This window comes from Saccostrea echinata, unplaced genomic scaffold (genome assembly GCF_033153115.1).
Source record: "Saccostrea echinata isolate AGI-Se365-2 ecotype Australia unplaced genomic scaffold, CSIRO_AGI_Sech_v1 ptg000022l, whole genome shotgun sequence".
Taxonomy (NCBI): domain Eukaryota; kingdom Metazoa; phylum Mollusca; class Bivalvia; order Ostreida; family Ostreidae; genus Saccostrea; species Saccostrea echinata.
In genome coordinates, this window is record NW_026889771.1 from 208,931 (window position 1) to 227,419 (window position 18,489).

General features: G+C 32.1%; 1 protein-coding gene across 13 annotated transcripts in view; it reads right to left on the bottom strand.

Moving 5' to 3' along the window:
* Nucleotides 1–18,173, bottom strand: part of LOC133190151 (microtubule-actin cross-linking factor 1, isoforms 1/2/3/4/5-like) — an 84,720-nt gene extending 66,547 nt beyond the window's left edge. For 4 of the 13 annotated variants that reach the window (XM_061325617.1, XM_061325619.1, XM_061325615.1 and 1 more), the window contains exons 1-7: nucleotides 17,962–18,171; nucleotides 17,624–17,784; nucleotides 10,988–11,049; nucleotides 7,214–7,261; nucleotides 5,563–5,652; nucleotides 4,633–4,710; nucleotides 4,235–4,327 (exon numbers count right to left, since the gene is read on the bottom strand). In XM_061325617.1, coding sequence (XP_061181601.1) covers nucleotides 4,235–4,327; nucleotides 4,633–4,710; nucleotides 5,563–5,652; nucleotides 7,214–7,261; nucleotides 10,988–11,049; nucleotides 17,624–17,738 — 486 coding nt within the window. In that variant the 5' untranslated portion in view covers nucleotides 17,739–17,784; nucleotides 17,962–18,171. Of the gene's footprint in view, nucleotides 1–735; nucleotides 968–4,234; nucleotides 4,328–4,632; nucleotides 4,711–5,562; nucleotides 5,653–7,213; nucleotides 7,262–10,987; nucleotides 11,050–16,868; nucleotides 17,266–17,623; nucleotides 17,855–17,961 lie in introns of those variants that run through there. The other 9 variants (XM_061325614.1, XM_061325625.1, XM_061325626.1 and 6 more) reach the window with 9 other exon arrangements.
* Between the last annotated feature and the right edge of the window lie 316 nt (nucleotides 18,174–18,489).

The following is an 18,489-nucleotide window of genomic DNA, read 5'->3' on the forward strand; positions in this document are numbered from 1 at the left end:
AAAAACGGAAAATATACCCATCTTTTTTGCCATTCTTAAGTGATGAATTCTGAAATGATAAGTTATCAGAAGCGATCTTTATGATAAGTAATAGTTCTAACAACGTCAGACACAGCTGCATTTTCATACTTTTCTAATATTAATCATTACTGCTAAAAACTCTGATGCCTTTACAGCTAAATGTATGTTTCTTTACCAATAAAACTTCTTATGAGCCAAAGCGGGCTCTACCTCTCCAACCAAAAAAAAACCCCTTCCAAACAAGCCACCTTTCCTTTATCCTATAATCTTTAAAACAGATGTTAGTAGAGCTAAACAAATACTTCATCAGCGGACGAATCGAATGTACTTTCGCAGAAATAGGCGTAATTATTTACAAATCTAAATAATGTCACTCAATGGCTTCAAAAGATTCTCTGGAAGAAACGTAACCCCAAAAACAAAGCTCCGTCAGACCTCCATTGCATGTGTCTACAACTACTGAATGAAATTTCCTCCTGCCTTACATCACAAGAGATTCAGATATCAAACTTATCTGAATTCTGTAAAATCAGTAAGCAACACAGACCCAATGTACGTCATATTTAATATAAAATGACCAATTTAGATGACTTTATATAATCTAAGGAGTAAAATTTCTAGACTATCATAAGTTATTAATATCAGTACAATTTCTCTTTCGTTAACCACTTCACCACTTCTGAAAGATAAGTTATGCAAAAAACTAACAATTACCTTCTTCTTGGAGAACTTCTCTTTTATTTTTTGCTTGAGGTTATGGGTAAAATTGAACATCTTCTCCAGATCAATGTGTAATTCCCATCCATAAGATAAACAGAAAGTTATATATCAAGTGTAAAATAACACTGTATGAAACAATAAATCATACAATGTTTTCAATTAATCCTGTCTGCAAAAAGCACATGTAATTTCCTCCCTGTAATTTGGTGCTGGATGACTTAAAGTAACAAGGCTAAAATTGCCGGTGGTTATATAACAACATACATAAAACAGCAGTGCTCCACCTCCAAGCTCCCATTCAGAAGTTAAATTAACAAAAATTAAATTACTCCACAAACATAAAAAATCTGTGTAGAATGAAAATGATCCATCTACCATAGGGAAATTTCAGTCATTTTCAATTTCTATGTCTTAAAAACTTTAGAAACGAGTTCACTTGAATGATCCCTCCAGATTGTTCACATCCCTGGCTGCTAATCAAGACTCGCATTTCACAAAGACTCTGATTCTAATTAAACCCATGTCAAAATTAGCCTTGCAACACACAAACAATATGGATATTCCAAAACAACCAAACAGAATAACTAAGCTCACATACATGAAAATAAACATTCCATAATTTTTTTACTGTCAGTTTTTGGGGACTAGTATTCCTTTATTTCACCTAACTCCAAAACATGCCAAACTTCATATGGAGGGGGAAAATATAAACTTTGTGCTTACTGGGGAGATGTCTGGATACGAAAGCTATCACATGCATCATCAACCGATAAAAACACAACACAGGCAAAACTTCTGATAGCTCAATTATACAATCACTGCCCATAGCCTACTGTTTCACCTATCTAGCCTTATTGATAAGCAATGTGAAAGTGATGGTGATTTTTAACAAAAGGGGAGGGGGAATAAGTTTTTTAACATTATTTGATGGGAGAAAAGAAATGAGGTAAGGAAATATGAAATCAAAAATTTGTAAAGCATTACTCTCGAAAATTTGTACTGGATGTCTGGAAAACGTTATAAGAAGTGTAATATTAAGAAATAAAGTTTTGTATAAAAATGTTCATTAAAATAAAATGTTAGCTTAATTAGACTTGACAACAAAATGAATTTGAACAAAATCAAGATTCTGTTAGCAAATATTCTTCACAATATTTTCATTCTTATCTCATCAGAAGCAAAAAAAAAAAAAAAAAGAAAAAAAAAGGGGGGTTCATATGGGCTAAATGACACAATCATACATAATTTCTAAAATTCTTTAGAAAGAAATTTTTAGTCCACATCCTCATGAATTACAACTGATGAAAAGTAATATTAGAATTAGTAATGCATCAAAAATCAGAAAATTAACCCTAGAAAAATTTTTTCCACTGTTTTTCAAAGAAATAAACAAATAGTTTGAATATATATATACATGTTCATAATATATTTCAGTTTTGATAGTTCATGAAAAAATAACCTGATACATGTAACATTAATTCATGCATATTTTCTATGAAGTACTAATATGCCTGATTGAAATATACAATATAAGGTCATGAACTTTCAAAATACTTTGACAATGTTAAATATATATAAAGTGTAGGTAGTTGATATAGGCATCCTCATAACAGAGGTACACATACAAAAAATATCATCAGCAATACATTTCTTTTTCCCATCTTTTATTTTATATATTTTTTTGTAAAGGTCTTTTGAATACAAGTTTGTATTTGGAAATTGGAGAATCTCCATCTAAATGTTATGGTTTAAGTAACATACATCTGCTTACAAAACGAGAAAAAGACAATTTGTTTAGGCAATCGGTAACATAAAATCTTTGGTTTAATTTCTATATAGGTACTAAAACAGTTGGTGGGATATGTATGTTTTATTTATTTTGATTTCATGTGACACAAAATCCATCAGTTAAGCAGGTATCAAAGAAAAGAAAACTGAATATCTCTTTCCTGCCACTCAAAGGAGAAACTGAGTCTCTGTCAGCTGCCCAAGGAAAAGTGAGTAGAGTCTGCCTGCCACTACATCACCACAATATGTCAAAAACTTCACCCAACATTTTTATCTATGTATCATTTTCCCATCAAACATTATAATCAACTGCAGCTGTGTTATCCATATCAGAAATCAAAATCATATAAAGATTTCTTACAGAAAGCTCCAACTCCCCTGTCTGTAGGGATGAAAATACCAAACACAGCAATGTGCATCTCCAGAAAAACTTTCCAAACACCATGCAACCGAGACCACATACAACTCACATGGATCTATTGCATCAAGGTTTTATTTCTGTGAAACTGCCATCTGATTGAGACCTGCTTTGTACTATCTTAGACTCTGTTGAATCATCATGCAAAAAGATGAGTCAAACAGTTCATAATTTAAATGGATCACAGCATGTCCCAATATTAATCGTATCATCTGTATTATCTTTCTTTGCCACAGACAGGGGTCTCTCAGTGGAAAGTCTCCATATTGCTTTATTGGCACTTTCAGTAATATACTTGACAAACAAATCAGGGATAAGAATCTGGAAATTAATATAAATCTAGTACCATCACTGAATCACAGTGTTTTTCTTAATTTGTGTGTTCCAAGATTTTGACTGAATGACATAAAAACTAACATCAAGATAAAAGCAGATATCTTCACTTTCTCCAATAAATATTCAGATCAAAGGGAGTGTTAAAACACTCACACAAACATCAAATATCTTTACAAATTATGTTCTAACTGCGATCCAAGACTTAACAATTTTTACCACTGTTCTGAATTTATGCAATCACTTGGAATGCAATGAAAAAGAAAAATAGCAATTTAGAGCAGTGTTCTTTCTTATCTACAACAATAATGTTAACAAGTCACCACAGGTTGTTAAAGAAGAAAATTAAAGTGTCATTGAGAAACAGTTATTCATTTAAATATCGATTTAAAACACCAAAACAAGACAAACAAACCAAAAAAAACTATAAATGGCATTAAGGTATTATCGAAGTTGATTTTAATACAGTATTAAACCATCCTGATACACAACACCTGTGTATCTACTCCACTGAATGTATTAAAAATTACAAAAGAATTTGGCTGCAAATGTATTAAAAAATTACAAAAGAATTTGGTTGCAATATGTATGATTCCAAGAATTTTCTTTTAAATCTTTAATCCGTCCTCACTCTTAGCCATATATAAGATAAGAATTCTAAATTTCAATATATGAATATTTACATTGTCGTATCAAATAAAGCACACCTGCTTTGATATATATATTTATCAGAATGAATCACACATCTAAATCTACAATATTCCTCTTTTTCAATCGTTTTCAATTTTATTTTTTATTTTTGTGCATGCCTCAATCAAGTTGAAGTTGCAAAATGCCCATAAAAGTTACAGGTAGTGTTTGGATTTTTTCTTGACAAATTAAGTTAATAGAGCATTATTTCTTCTTGTGTGCTTTATAAAACCAAAATACAATACTGGGGACTAAAGAGCTTACCTGGAAATGAAGAATGATGGTCCAGATTAATCCAAGAGTCAGTTTCGGATTTCCATCCACTATTTCATCAGACCGAATGTTCACCAGACGAATCTGTACCACAAAATAGTTTATAATATCTTATGTTTAGATTCTCATATTTCATAATTCTCTTCCAGATGCACACAAGTAAACTGTTTTTTAACATTATTCTTTCTGGTTTAGAAGAAAATCTGCAGTCTTAAGCTTGAAAATATTGACTTGTTTATTTTACTATCATTTTCAAGGTGATATATTTAAAAAAAATATTAAAGGTTTCAGTGATGACACAAAAATACTGATTTTTTCTCTTTCTATTTTAAACATTTTAACATGTTTTAATATAGTAGCTCACTAATATGAAGACTAATGATACTCACTCCTTTCTTACTAAGGTACTCGAGGGCTATTTGCACATTCTGTATTTTATGGAATTTCATTCGACCCTTTTCCCTGGGCTAAAATACAAAGCATATATATACAGATGTTTGTGGGGTTTTCGGTCTCTAGTTTTTAGGTAATCTTTTGCATGATGCATGTAGTAAAACTAAGCACAAATTTAATTTAAAAATTTAAGCAAGTTTTAAAGCATCTCTTTTAAGTTAATTTATTCTCGACTGTTCTTTGAAAAAGTTAAATGGTTGGATTTTTCTGAGAATCCTAGAGAAAAAAAAAGTTTTTTCCCTTACCCCCGGTAACTTTTACCCTAGCTGTTCATGTACAGATAAGGTATTTAAAATAAAATGACAAAAATTTCAATCAGCAATCTAGATAAGAGAGACAGATAGCAAATGTTAACCTTATCGTCTAGTCTATGCTTCTCCATGGTATGACTTGCAGGCCCTTTAATCTAACATAAACTAACAAACAATGTTAAATGTCTAAAAAATGTAATCTCAGAACTCAATCTCACTGATAATAATGAACCCCCTGAAATCAAACAACCATAGGCCTCCAGTTTCAAAAGGGAATCACCATCAATGAAAATTTGCAACACTAATATTAACCTAATTGAGTCTGCATGGATGCAATTTATTTTGTATCCTTAGATTAATATTATTTATAAAATAATAATACAGTAAAACACGCTTATAACGAAGTGCCAGGGAAGAACGATTCTGGTTCGCTATAAATGTAATTTGTTATATCCCTTAAGTTCACAACATATTTTAAACCGATGGAGAATGATAATCACTTCACTGTAAGCGTCAGTTCATTATAGGTGTGTTTGCTATAAGGGTGTTTTACTGTATAAATAGTTGACCTTGCAAATGCCAATATGTACTGAGTGTTTAAAATAGCTATATTACCAGTGTATCATGGGACAGGACTTCCAACAGTGAGATGAGGTTGTGTCCATCTCGGAGATCTTCAAATAAGTCGATCACTCTTCTTCCCGCCTACAATTAATCAACAACATATAAGGCCAAATAAAAAAATATGTGTGGTTCCGGTTACCCGACCTTCCCTATTTTATACCCCTGACCCTAAACTTTTTTTGGGAATTTTCATATTTTTTCTGCAATTTTCCCCGATTTCCATCAATGGCTCCAGTTTAAGTTTTAGTTTCAGCAATGGCGGCCTCCTTGCAAAACATAGTGCAAGTGTTTAATAGTGTTAAATCCAAAGCAAGCTGGCATGTAGGTGTCCCCTACCAATATTGACTAGTATATTATCACACCACATCTAAATGCCATTTGCAAAGCAGTGATAGGTATTATTTAGAAAAAATTAAGAAAATCATTTTGTTTAAAAAAAAAAAAAAAAAAAAATCCCTACCTACCTACCCTAATTTTTTTGGAAGTGTAACCGGAACCACACATATTTTTTTGTTTGGCCTAATACATACTGGTTAGGGTTTTTAAAAATCATTGATGACTAGTAAAAACGTAAATGGAAAACTCCCATGAGATTCATGATATCTAATAATAATCAACTCTTGGACAGTCCTTATTCCTGTGTACTGCTTAATCATTTTCTATATGCGTGCATTCCCCTTCCCTGACACCCATCCTACACCCCCTAAATTAAAAAAAAAAAATAAAAACCTTGAACAACCTTAAAATATTTTTCAACAAAAAATTTCCACAAAAGATCTGAATGGCCCACTTTTGTTCATGAACTAATTTCATATCAAAATGGTTTAACATATACTTGTTTTCTGCCAGAAATTTCTAAAATTTGTGCATCATTTAGAAATACTCTTCTCTCCCACAACAAAAAAAAATGGAATAGTATTAATGTCCTTTCTGTGTAACAGTCTTTTAAATTGTATAAAAGCTGACATTTCATTGAAATTCAAATTGAAAAAAAAGAAGAGTTTTTTAATGCATTAATTGAAGCAAGCTAGTTTTCTTTTAAATATGGCAAAAATGTTACAAAACAAAAATGATGAATGAAAATGTAGTATCAAATACTTTTAAAACCACAACATTTAAATTTCAACATAGGTTACAAATTTCAACATAGGTAAAATAATTTACTAGTATATAAAGACACAGACATGCTTGACAAACATGCACATTTAATTATGAACTACATTGTGTGCATTCCTTGGAATGTGTCTTGACCTACTGTAATGATATGTAAATTCTAGGCAACCTAGCAACATAAATTAATTTTACTGAATTCCAAATGTAATTTCCTCAATGTCTTAAACAACACAAACTCTTAGACTATAAGTCAAGTTTTTAAGAACTTTCTAATTGAGCCCCCTCCCCACTTTCCATCCTAATGCCATTTAAAATCTAAACAACAGAATAAAAGGGGAGAACTCTCTAAAAAAACTGCTAGAAATACAAGCAAAGCAATCCAAAGATAATAGAAATTAATGGTGGTTTACAATATATTGTATAACCATATATATATTACAGGTACAAATATAATAATTATACAACACTAAAATAAATTTGGGGAATCAACACACAAACTCATGCAGCATGTCCACAGAACTTAACAAACCTGCGAAAATCTCCAATGCTGCATGTAGTCAACAGGAAGGGGAGACCACTGTATAACAGTACATGTATATACAGTTCTGATTTATAAAGAATAATAAATAAAAAATAAATGATAAATGATTTTTTTTAATATAAATAAAACCTTGAAGACAATTTCTGAGATATTGAGTCCAATACCATATAAATATATGTAAAATTCGCACAAAGTGTAGGTATATAAAGATATAAGGATAAAGGTTCTGCAAAGGAAAGACAACTCTTTCAATTCTTTTTTGCCTTTAGCTGTACTAATGAATATGCCTATCGGAGTAGTCTTCCTTTACAGACGTTCTGTCCCAGTGGAATAGTGTAGTAGAAATATTTTTATCAAACTGGCAATAATTCAAATAACCAGCTATCGCAGTTACAAGTAGAGTAAACAACCACTTACAGCCTTCAACAGGCCGGCCACATTAAGTTTGTTTTATGTCTGATCTGCTACTCAACATTTCTTTAAAATTTTCTGAGTCGGTGCTGTCCAGAACAAGACACCGTATATATATGTCATACATTATATCATATGTGTACATCATCAGTATTGTTATTATGGGTGGAGTCAGTTTGCATTTGCAGCAGGATACTTAGACTCATCTGTACTGCACCAACAAAAACTACATGAACTCTACAAATTGACATTAATACGGACAGACTTTGGCCATATGTGGATTGTCTGGCCTGACATTACAAAGGGATTGACTTGTATTATTGTATATTGATTCAAAGCAGTGCAGACAGCTTAATGACTGGTTCAAATTCCTGCCATGACGACATCTTGATTTTGTCTAGTACACACATTTTTAAAATCATATTTTTTTCAATTTTCAATTTTATAATAACTTCTTTTTTTATTTTAAATCTTGTATACCTAATAGGGGACATAGGAAAGGAGTGTTTTTCCGTAATGCTCAATTCATAGCTGTTGAGTTTTATACTTACCATGTTGTTGCAAATTAAAAGTTGAATACTATAAATTGCATGTAGTGTGTCATTATGAAATGAAAATTAACTCAGCATTGACCTTTAAAATATTTACTATCTGGTTTAATTTCAAGCATATTGCTCTGGCTATAAATAAACATAATCAATTTTAACAAGCCATCAATGCTAGCTCAAAGGTTTCCAGATTTTTCTACAGAAAAACAAGACAATTAAGTCTCAAATGTTTACTACCACCTATATTACTACCACCTAGACAATATTTATATAAACTAACACGTGACAATTGTTCCTACTGTTCAAGGGTGCTACATCATGTTGTATACTTATATACATCCAGCTCCTTCCTGTTTTGACCTCCTCTGTACAGAAGTAAGACTTGAGAAGAACTTTCTACCATATGTTTGAACATTCTTGAGAATTAATGCCTGGTTATATGCCAACCTTACATTCTGATTGTGTCAAATTTTACCTACACTAGCATCAATACTGCCATGAGAATTGCTTCTAAATTTGAGTTGCCTATCAGCCCTTTTGTTGGCACTGCTGTTACATGTAATTTTACTTAAGTTATAAGATTGTTATAGGAAACATTCTGTAATAGACTGTCACATTACAAAATCTGCTAATCACAATAGATTAATTAATACCTATAGTATTATACTTTTGTCCTTGCTCAGGACTAGATTAAACATCATCCTAAATCAATAAGAGATATTTACAGAATACAGAGTAACATTGGATAGATGTGCTACAACGAGTCATCTGTCACAGATAAAGCATTAATCAGAGGGTGTGTTTGGAATGTTGTTCTTGAGCTAGGTAGTGGGAGGGGGCAGTGGACTTGAAGTGTACCACAACACTACAACACAAGTATTCCTGACTAAGTAATGAGATAAGGCGAAGTTGATCAAGCTGGTATAGTCATAATAAATCCCATCTTACTTCAAATGTGGCTGACAGAAAATATCACTCTTCTCCTAAAATAAAAAAATTCTTGACCCATGCCCCCTGTGGGTAAAGAGGGGTATGGCCTTTATGTTTAGGCTACCTGCATAAAATTTTATGTGCATTTCAATTTTAAATGTATCAATCCATAAAAAAAATCAGTCATATGGGCTATTTAATTTCACATCAACAACTACAAAATCAGCAAAAAGAGAAAACTCCCCATGTGAATTTTTTTTTCTTCTTTCTTTTCTTGACCTGTATGCTGAGGCTTGCTCATTGATAATTAATGGCATGTGCTCTGGCCCTAGCTGCTGGCCATGCAGTAACACAGGTCCACCCATCGCACCTGAGCCGGTCATCTGACAACTGAATTATTGCCTAACCAACACACAAAGTGGGAATTTATGGTAGAGTTATAGCCCTACCTCATATAAAAGATATATTTCTGTATGCAGAAGCTAGATACTAAAGAATGTTTTAAAACATTATTACTATGCAATGTTGGTGCATGGTATTCTATTTTTATGATTCTCAAGGCTACAAATCAGCTGTTACTATAGCATAGAAGTCAGTACTCCAGGTCAAAGACAATGTAGTATGATTGTAATTTTCTACAGATGTTCACATTTATGGGGCCCTGTACTAGCTCCTACCATGGAAGGAGACTACTATTTCTTTCTGCTTAGGCATTGTGAAATAAGTATCCATTGAAAAAAAAAATCAAGTATTTTAAATATCTTCATAAACTGATCCATAAAATGCCTCCCAAAATACCTTTTACAAGCACTTGCTAATCTTAATTAGGCACTTTTCCTAAATCACGTTTTCTTCCCTACAGCTAGATAGAGCCTTATAACCATAAGAAAGGCACAGTATTAATATTTAGAGGAAAGGTTAATAAGTCTTAAATGATTACAATACAGGTCAAACTGTTGAATTTTTATCTGAATGAACAGAACGAGATTTTTTTTTGGTTGGTCAATTAATCCTCTAACGTCTATAAATACAATGACAAACAGGAAAAAATATTCAAATTTAAGAAACCAGGAAAATTAAGTTGCTCTTCTTTTAAAAATAAAGTAACAAGATATTGTGTGTTGTTTGTGAAAGAAATTTCAACTGCAGTGTCAAGTTTCTGCAGTAGCCAAATATCTTGGATCCTTTCATTTGACCTTGACCTCAACCTAAGATAAAGCAATGACCTTCTCTTTTTACAGTATTCATATGAATGATGTTTAGTTTTTGTAAAGTTCAATATTCTGCTCAAGTTTAACGGTGTGGACAGATGTACCTGACAAAAATTATGACTCTCTTTCTTTTTTTCTGAACAAATGGGTATAATAAGTTGATCATGTTAATATTTTTCTGTTACTCTCTTCATACTGTTGAATCTTTAACAGAATTGTTATTTCAGGTCAAATTTTCATGAATTTAGACAGCATTTTGTCATCAATTTTTTAGCACAAAATATTGAAAACTGTCACTTAAATTAGATGTTAATTTTCCAGCAAGGACTCAATTATTTTTTTTTTCAATAAATGATTATCATGATGATGTAGACAATATCTATAGGACACTATAAAGTAACATAATAGCATCAACAAAATGATACACCAATATATATATGGATGGCTGCCCAACAAAAGCTAGATACAATAAAATAAAATGTTATGTCTCATCTCATGTATTAACTCAATTTGTTGACAGGTAGTGTAAATTTCACGCTTCTTTACCTCATTGTAGATAACATTAAGTGTGTACTACTAAACAGTACAAACAGAGAAAGATCAGCCTGATTTCTCTCAGCTGTTTGCTTTGTAACATATAGTACTACATGGCAGTTTTGTACCTTAAGGAGGTGCTTGTTTATCCATTTGGTAAATGTCTTTTTCTGTACTGCATCTCTTTCATCTGAAATGAAATAAATGACAGGACTTTCAAATATGTAAAGCAACGTAAAAATTAGGCATTTGACGCCCAAAGTGCTAGAGGTGAATTTGTTTTATACACCTGATTAACTTGTTGCTGCAACATATGAATTTTTAATCACTTATTACATAAATTTAAGGTTGATTCAAATATATCTATGTTTAGATTGATAAATTCTCCCCCAGCCTACCCTGAACATGCACACTACATGACTAATATCAAATTTTGATGTAAGACCAGAGTTTATCCCCTGCAATTTCTAGGAAAAGGAACATCATGTCCACTTTCACTTTAAATACATATAAGAAGATAAACTAGAGAGTATTGTGTGGTAATAATTAGGTGCTCATTCATTAATCATCACCACTTTAACCTCATTTTACATTAAACATCAACATTGCACAAACATAATACCAAGTTTCAAATCAATTTGTCATGCAAACCCTTGCATGGCTACCATACAGTAGAACATGAAATGAGTTAAGCTTACACTTATTCAAAGATTTTTAAAATTCTTCACATTTTATTCCAACAAGCTGACAAATGACCTCCTCAGAAACACTCAAGACAATGACTGCATTGACATCTACCCAAAGAAGAGAAAGAAAACACAAGCACCTGTTGTGACTTAGTCCTATCAAAAATCTTTATAGCTTTAACAAGGCAGGTTGTTGTCCTTGCTATTGGCACTCAACCTCTACCCTCTCTTCTGTTTAGAGTGTTTTAATGTATTTTAATACTTGGTAAAGTTTGTCAAATCATGGCTTTCATAAGCCATTTCATGGTCATTCCCCTCTAAATGAAAGCACAAATATTTGTAAAAAGCTAAGTTCAAAAACTAGTCTCTCTGAACTGCATTACTTAGGATTAATTTATTTATCAAAAGTTGTCTACAATTAGATCACAGCATTCCAAAACAATGTACAACATTAGCAAAGCTTTGAGACATCTTTAAATAGTTTACATTAGTACTGATAATAGTGATAAAATCATTACCCCATAGCCATGAAAACTCATAAAATTGTCTTAAACAAAAGTTCGTCAACTAATTCCTACAAACTCTGCAAGAATGTACACCACAGGAATCACTGTTAACAAATGCATAGATCAAAGTTGAACAATATGAGATATCCATCAAGTATTAGTGACTGAAAAAGTCTGGAAGACATCATGGTCTATATATATATAACAAGATGGTGACAAGATCAGGGAGGATGGGGATCTGTCAGAGGTGGCTATGGAAGAAGTGCAGTTACACCTATATACATGTAGCCTATAGAAAAAGGGTTGTTATACCTATATAGCCTATGGAATAAGTGTTGTTACACCTTTCTAGCCTATGGAATAAGTGTTGTTACATTTATATGGAAGAAGAGCTGTTACACCTGCAAAGCCTATGGAATAAGTGCTGTTACACCTACAAAGCCTATAGAATAAGTGCTGTTACATCTATATATCCTATGGAATAAGTGCTGTTACACCTATATAGCCTATGCAATGTGATGTTACACCTATATGAAGAAGAAGTGCTGTTAAACATAAAGCCTATGGAAGAGTGCTAGTACACCTATAAAGCCTATAGAAAAAGTACTGTATCACCTATATAACCCATAAGTATTGTTATACCAGTAAGTGTGTTACACCTATATAGACTACGGAAGAAGTGCTTTTACACCTATATAGCCTAGTCAGGGTTAGAAACTCCCTAAAATTACAACTCGCAAATAATTGCGAGTACCAAGAAAGTGAACTCGCAATTTTATAAGACTACTCGCAATTTTCATATAAAGTTAAATTTAAATAAATTAAATACATGTACATGTAATTTAAGGAAAAAATAACTACTGTACAATACACAGAATACAACTACAGTGTGACTTTTATTTAAATTACTGATTTAAATCAAAAGCATTGTGTTCTGTCATATTATATAATTTTGCTACAGTTTCAATGCAAAAAAAATCAACTCGCAAATTTTTGCGAGTTACCTAATTTTTAACTCGCAATATGGGAATTCTAACTCACATTTTGCGAATTGTATATAGTGAATTTCGAACCCTGCCTAGTATGGAAATGTTAGAATCACTAAACCTAAATAAATGGCCATGGTGACTAATATGGCCTATGAATAGAGATATAATACAGCTATAGGCTGTACAAAAGTCCTGAAAGCTAGCTCTAGATTATAGAAAACATCGGTTTTTTCTGTAGAAGACATGCTGTTAAATCCAGTGCATGCCGGTGAAAGAAAAAGGGTGTTAATGATGGTAAATAATCTACATTAATCTCAAAATAAATTCAAACCTTTCAATAATAAATTTCAAAATTTCTGAGATTATCTTGAAATTTCTCTACTTGTATGAGTAAAGGCAGTCAAAGAAAAGTTGACAAACACTTGAAAATTACAAAAAAATTACCCAGATTCTTCTTAGAGACCTTAAAAAAATTTTGCTATTGCAACCAAAAAATTTTTCTTCTTTATCACCAACTCCTTCGACAATTGAGCAAATATCACAGACAAGTTGCATTTCTCAAGTAGTCTGGCCTCCAAAAAAAGGATTTACAGCCTTTTCAAATGTAAACATTTTTAAACCACTTCATTTCTTGCTGGGGTATCCTAGTCATATTAGAAACAACATTTATGCTAGAATGAGAAACATTCAAAATCTTCGAGGAGAAAACAAAATTTTGCTAAAGATGGTATTGGCAGATTGCAAAGTATTGATAAGAGTTAATAAATAAGATCAATATTGTTATTGTCTACAGGCCTTATAAATTTTCTGTTTCGACACCTTAACAAAATAGTTGACACAAATGGACATTTATAAATTATCAATCTAAACACAAGATCTAGCCGAAAATTTCAATGGGGGTAATGATTGAGCTATATCTCTGTATTTCATTTGAAATGCGATAAAAATTGTGCATGCTTGTTAATGTAACCACTGGGTCAGAAAAGACAAAATTTATGTAAAAGCTTCCTTATTAAGCCTCGTGCATATTTTAAGGTTTGTTCAATCATGGCTATCAAAACTATGTATTACTAAGAGTAGGATTTCAAAGTTTTATATCAATTTATAGGGAAATTCTTTTTTCTTAAGAATACCACACAATTATTCATTTTACTATACAAGCATTCCCATGTAGTGAAAATCTATTTTTGTTCCAATCATAGTATGTTCAGGCTAAGTCATGGCCACAACATGGGAACACCTTTGCACAGAATTTGAGAAATATTTATGCATATTGACTTCTGCAAGGAAGACAAGACTACAATTTATAAAATTGATGCCAAGCCTCTACATTCTGTAAATTGGAATTATTGAAAATCATTGACTTCAACTTGATGGTTGGATTTCTTTCATCTACATGATCTACATATTCATACATACTCAGGAAAGTACTTAGATGGTTATCTCATTTTCTTGTGTCAAAGACTTACTAGTCATAAAAGCATCATTAACTCTATCCATTTTAGCAGTGCTTATCATATCTTAGTACATTTTTTGAGCATGGTATGGTACTACTCAAGATTAAATAATGACCTTGATCCTAAAATCACAATCCTTTTGGCACAAAACTCAACCACATCTAAGTACCAGTATATCAGCTTTGTGTCTACATAATTTGTTATCAAATCTAATATTATATCAACATCATTCTAATGTATCATATCAAAATTTATCAACATCATTCTGATGTATCATATCAAAATCTATCAACATTACTCTGAATATCAACTCACTCTGAATATCAACATCACTCTGATGTATCATATAAAAATGCATTGTCGCTCTGATGTATCCAATCAAAATCTAATAATATCAACATCACTTTGATGTATCATATCAAATTCTTATCAACATCAATTTGATGTATCATATCAAAATCTAATATCAACATCACTCTTATGTATCACATCAACATCACTCTTGTATATCATATCAAAATCTATCAACATCACTCTTGTGTATCATATCAAAATCTAATATCAACATCAATCCTATGTATCAAATCAAACTCTATCAACATCACTCTTACATATCATATCAAATCTAATATCAACACCACTTTTATGTATCAAATCAAAATCTATCAACATCACTGAGGAATATCATGTGACTGGAAAAGCCATGACAATTCAAATCATCAGAGCAATTCCTCATAATCAAAAATTTTAATTGATCACTTAAAGTCTTTTCTGCACAGCATGCACTTTTAGCTTAAGAAACAAATCTCCAACTTTTATAAGATATTGATTCTACAGTTGCAATATGTTATGTAATACAGGTTGAATCTGCATTATGTATGCCAGTCAATATTATCTTCCTACATACATTCTGCAAATATCATTTTAAAAGAACGTGTTTGCTATTTGCACAATACGAAACTTTTTGTTTTACAGATTTTTCAAACTTGAAAAATCAAATGCTGTCTAACTAGTATTAAAAAAAATACCAGTGTTTGTGTATATCAGAAATTAATGCTAATAAACAAGTTGTAAATTGTCACAACATATTTCTCCTCTTCTAATTTACATAATATTTCAAAGACATTTCGTAAAGGCACATTAAGTATGCAAACATTAAGGCTTTTTTTTTTTATTACATACTGACATTTATATATATATAAATACTCATGTAGCTAAACAGGTTTGATTCTGGATAAATCCGTGGATAAATGCAAACAAAATTTTAAGTGTGTTATTATTTAACAATCCTATTGTGAAACTCCTTTGTATTGATTACCGACAAGAAACCAGTTTTACACCTACACTGTGATATCTATACATATATTTCAATTAATGTACTTCATCTAATTTTAAAACCTTTCAGGACTCGTGGTTTGATAACCCCATCAAAGTGCAATCCTTCAAAACTGGAAAAGGTACCAGGAAAATAAAATGCCTACTTGAAAAGGTTTTTTGATGTCTGACTTAGAATGTCTAGATCCCTCTCAAAAACATTAAAATGCAAATAATGTAATCATCTCACTTCCGTGAATAGCAAAGCCTAAAATAAAAGAACTTTTCTTCATATGATTATACGCATCTTCCATTTCAAACTTGGGGAGACACTTGCATATAGTCTATGCAAATAAAGGGGGGGGGGTCGATTTTTCGTTGGAACCAATACAGTTGAAATTTGGTATCTAGAATACTGATATCTTGAATAACAAGGATATGTTGAAGTGAGTTGGAAGTCCCATATTACTTTTTCTTTAAGTATTTTAACCCTGATATCTTGAATCCTTGGAAATCTTGTTTTTTCTCAGTCCTATAAGATAACGAGGTTTGACTGTACTTACAGTTCTCCCTTTCTATCTTGCTCTTTAGTCCCTAATAAATTTTCATTATTAATTAACAGTGGGAACCTATAAAATAACATGGACCTATAATAGCTATTAGTATATACATCCCTGAAAATAGTATCATTAATATTTGAAAATCACTTCAAAGAGTTCTGGGTGTGCAAATGCTATGTGGGGTACAACACAACTTATGCCACATGCCTGCACATCTATGCCCTATGATAATGTTCTAATGTATTTAACTCCAAATCCATACCTATTTGAAATAAGCATTGATCACCTATGACACATTTTCAGCACCATTCCTTCTTCTGACAAGATGCCAGAAAATTTTGAAAAACTCAATAAAAATATTGGATCTATATTTAACAAAACTTCACGCATGTGGGAATATCAACCCATGTTTAAAAACACCTGCCCTGCAAGTTTTTTTCTGATTGCAATCATGCATTCAGCATGACATTTCACCTGAAGATGTTTGCTGTTTTTACCTGTCTCTTTCCTCCTGTTTTGCTCATAATGAGCCATTGCTGTGGGTGAGAGGGGCTCATCACTGCTTGACTCCTGGCGAGGTCTATACATAGTTGTGTCCATTACCAGAAGACTATTGCCATCATCAAACACTCAGTGACACAATACCTCCCTATACTTCAAAACCCATTGTAATTAAACGGCTACACATTCAATTCCTGATTTATTTATCGAAAGTGTCGTTACGGGGTTAAAATCACAGTACATTAGCAAGTAACCCGGTAGATAAGTTCAATTTCACATGACGACCAATGCAAGACACCAAAAATCCAAAGACTGAAAGAGTTCAAAAAACAGGTGCTCATCCCCTCGACGTTAAATTGTCGGTAAGGTTCAAAGCCATTACAACAACTCCTTTTGCTTTCTAGGCAAAGAATAATTCATTCATGTCAGTCATAGGTCAACCCATGCGTGGCTATAAACACGGTTTACCTGTGTGACGTACACTAAAGGTAAAACTTTCATCTGAGCCAGATTGAATAAACCCGCCTCGAATAGGATTAAAAGTTGATTATTAAAATACAACCGCTTGAGTATACAAAAATTATTATTTTAAAGCAAAAGGAATTTACATATTTTGCAAAGCATTGTAGCCAGGTGTATTGCGCGTGACTAATCCTGTGCACGTGCATTTTTCTTCTCACCCAAGACAGGGTCAATATCAAAAGGTGATAAAAATATATCAAACGTAGTAATAATAATTAATTCAAATTACCTGCGATTTTTAGAACTGCTCGGTCTGCTGGTTCCAGTTGTAAGGCTCCTAAACTTAGAGGTACCTGATCACTTCCATATTCTCGCAGATAGTAGTCCGGTGTGTGAGACGCCATCGTGAGGAAATTCGAACTGATTTGTCAGCGTTAATCTTCATTCATTCTGTCAATGGATTAAATTTTATGATTCATCGATGTCTGATTCCGATTCCTCTTGTCCGTTTATTTAATTTCTTGATCAAAAGAAATCATCCGATTACCGAATACAAATCAAAACAGGTATAAAACTCTAACGAATTCCTGTGCACTGACTCCTTTATAAAAATAGCCGAATAATTACCCTCTCCTGGACAACAATGATCGTTGAAAAAAATGACGATTTGAACACTACTCTGAGATTAGGGACATTACAACCGAGGCATCTTTTCACACAGACACAAATAAACATGTAATTCCGCGAAAATGGCCGCTACAACAGCATGCATGCAGTGTGATGTCATCTATGCAAGGTCTTGGTGTATCAGCCGTATTATCGATCTGCATAATACATGCATTATGTTTGCACAGCTCATGTATTTTACAGCCGTTGAGTATTGAATAAAACAATTGGATAAAGTCTTTTTCATGAACCACGGTTCTAGACGTTGATTGTGCAAGCAACAGAAAATAATTTCCGGGAAAATGTACGAGCATTACAGTTGCAGAACAATTAAATTTTAAAATAAATCAAAGAAAATGAAAAAAATGCACTGTTAAAATTATGAGAGTTTTTAATCTTCAAAATATTGATAATACTCTTCATAATGCATATTATACTTAAATTATTCCAATTGTCTTCATAGAAATTTTTACAGAAATATAAAATTTG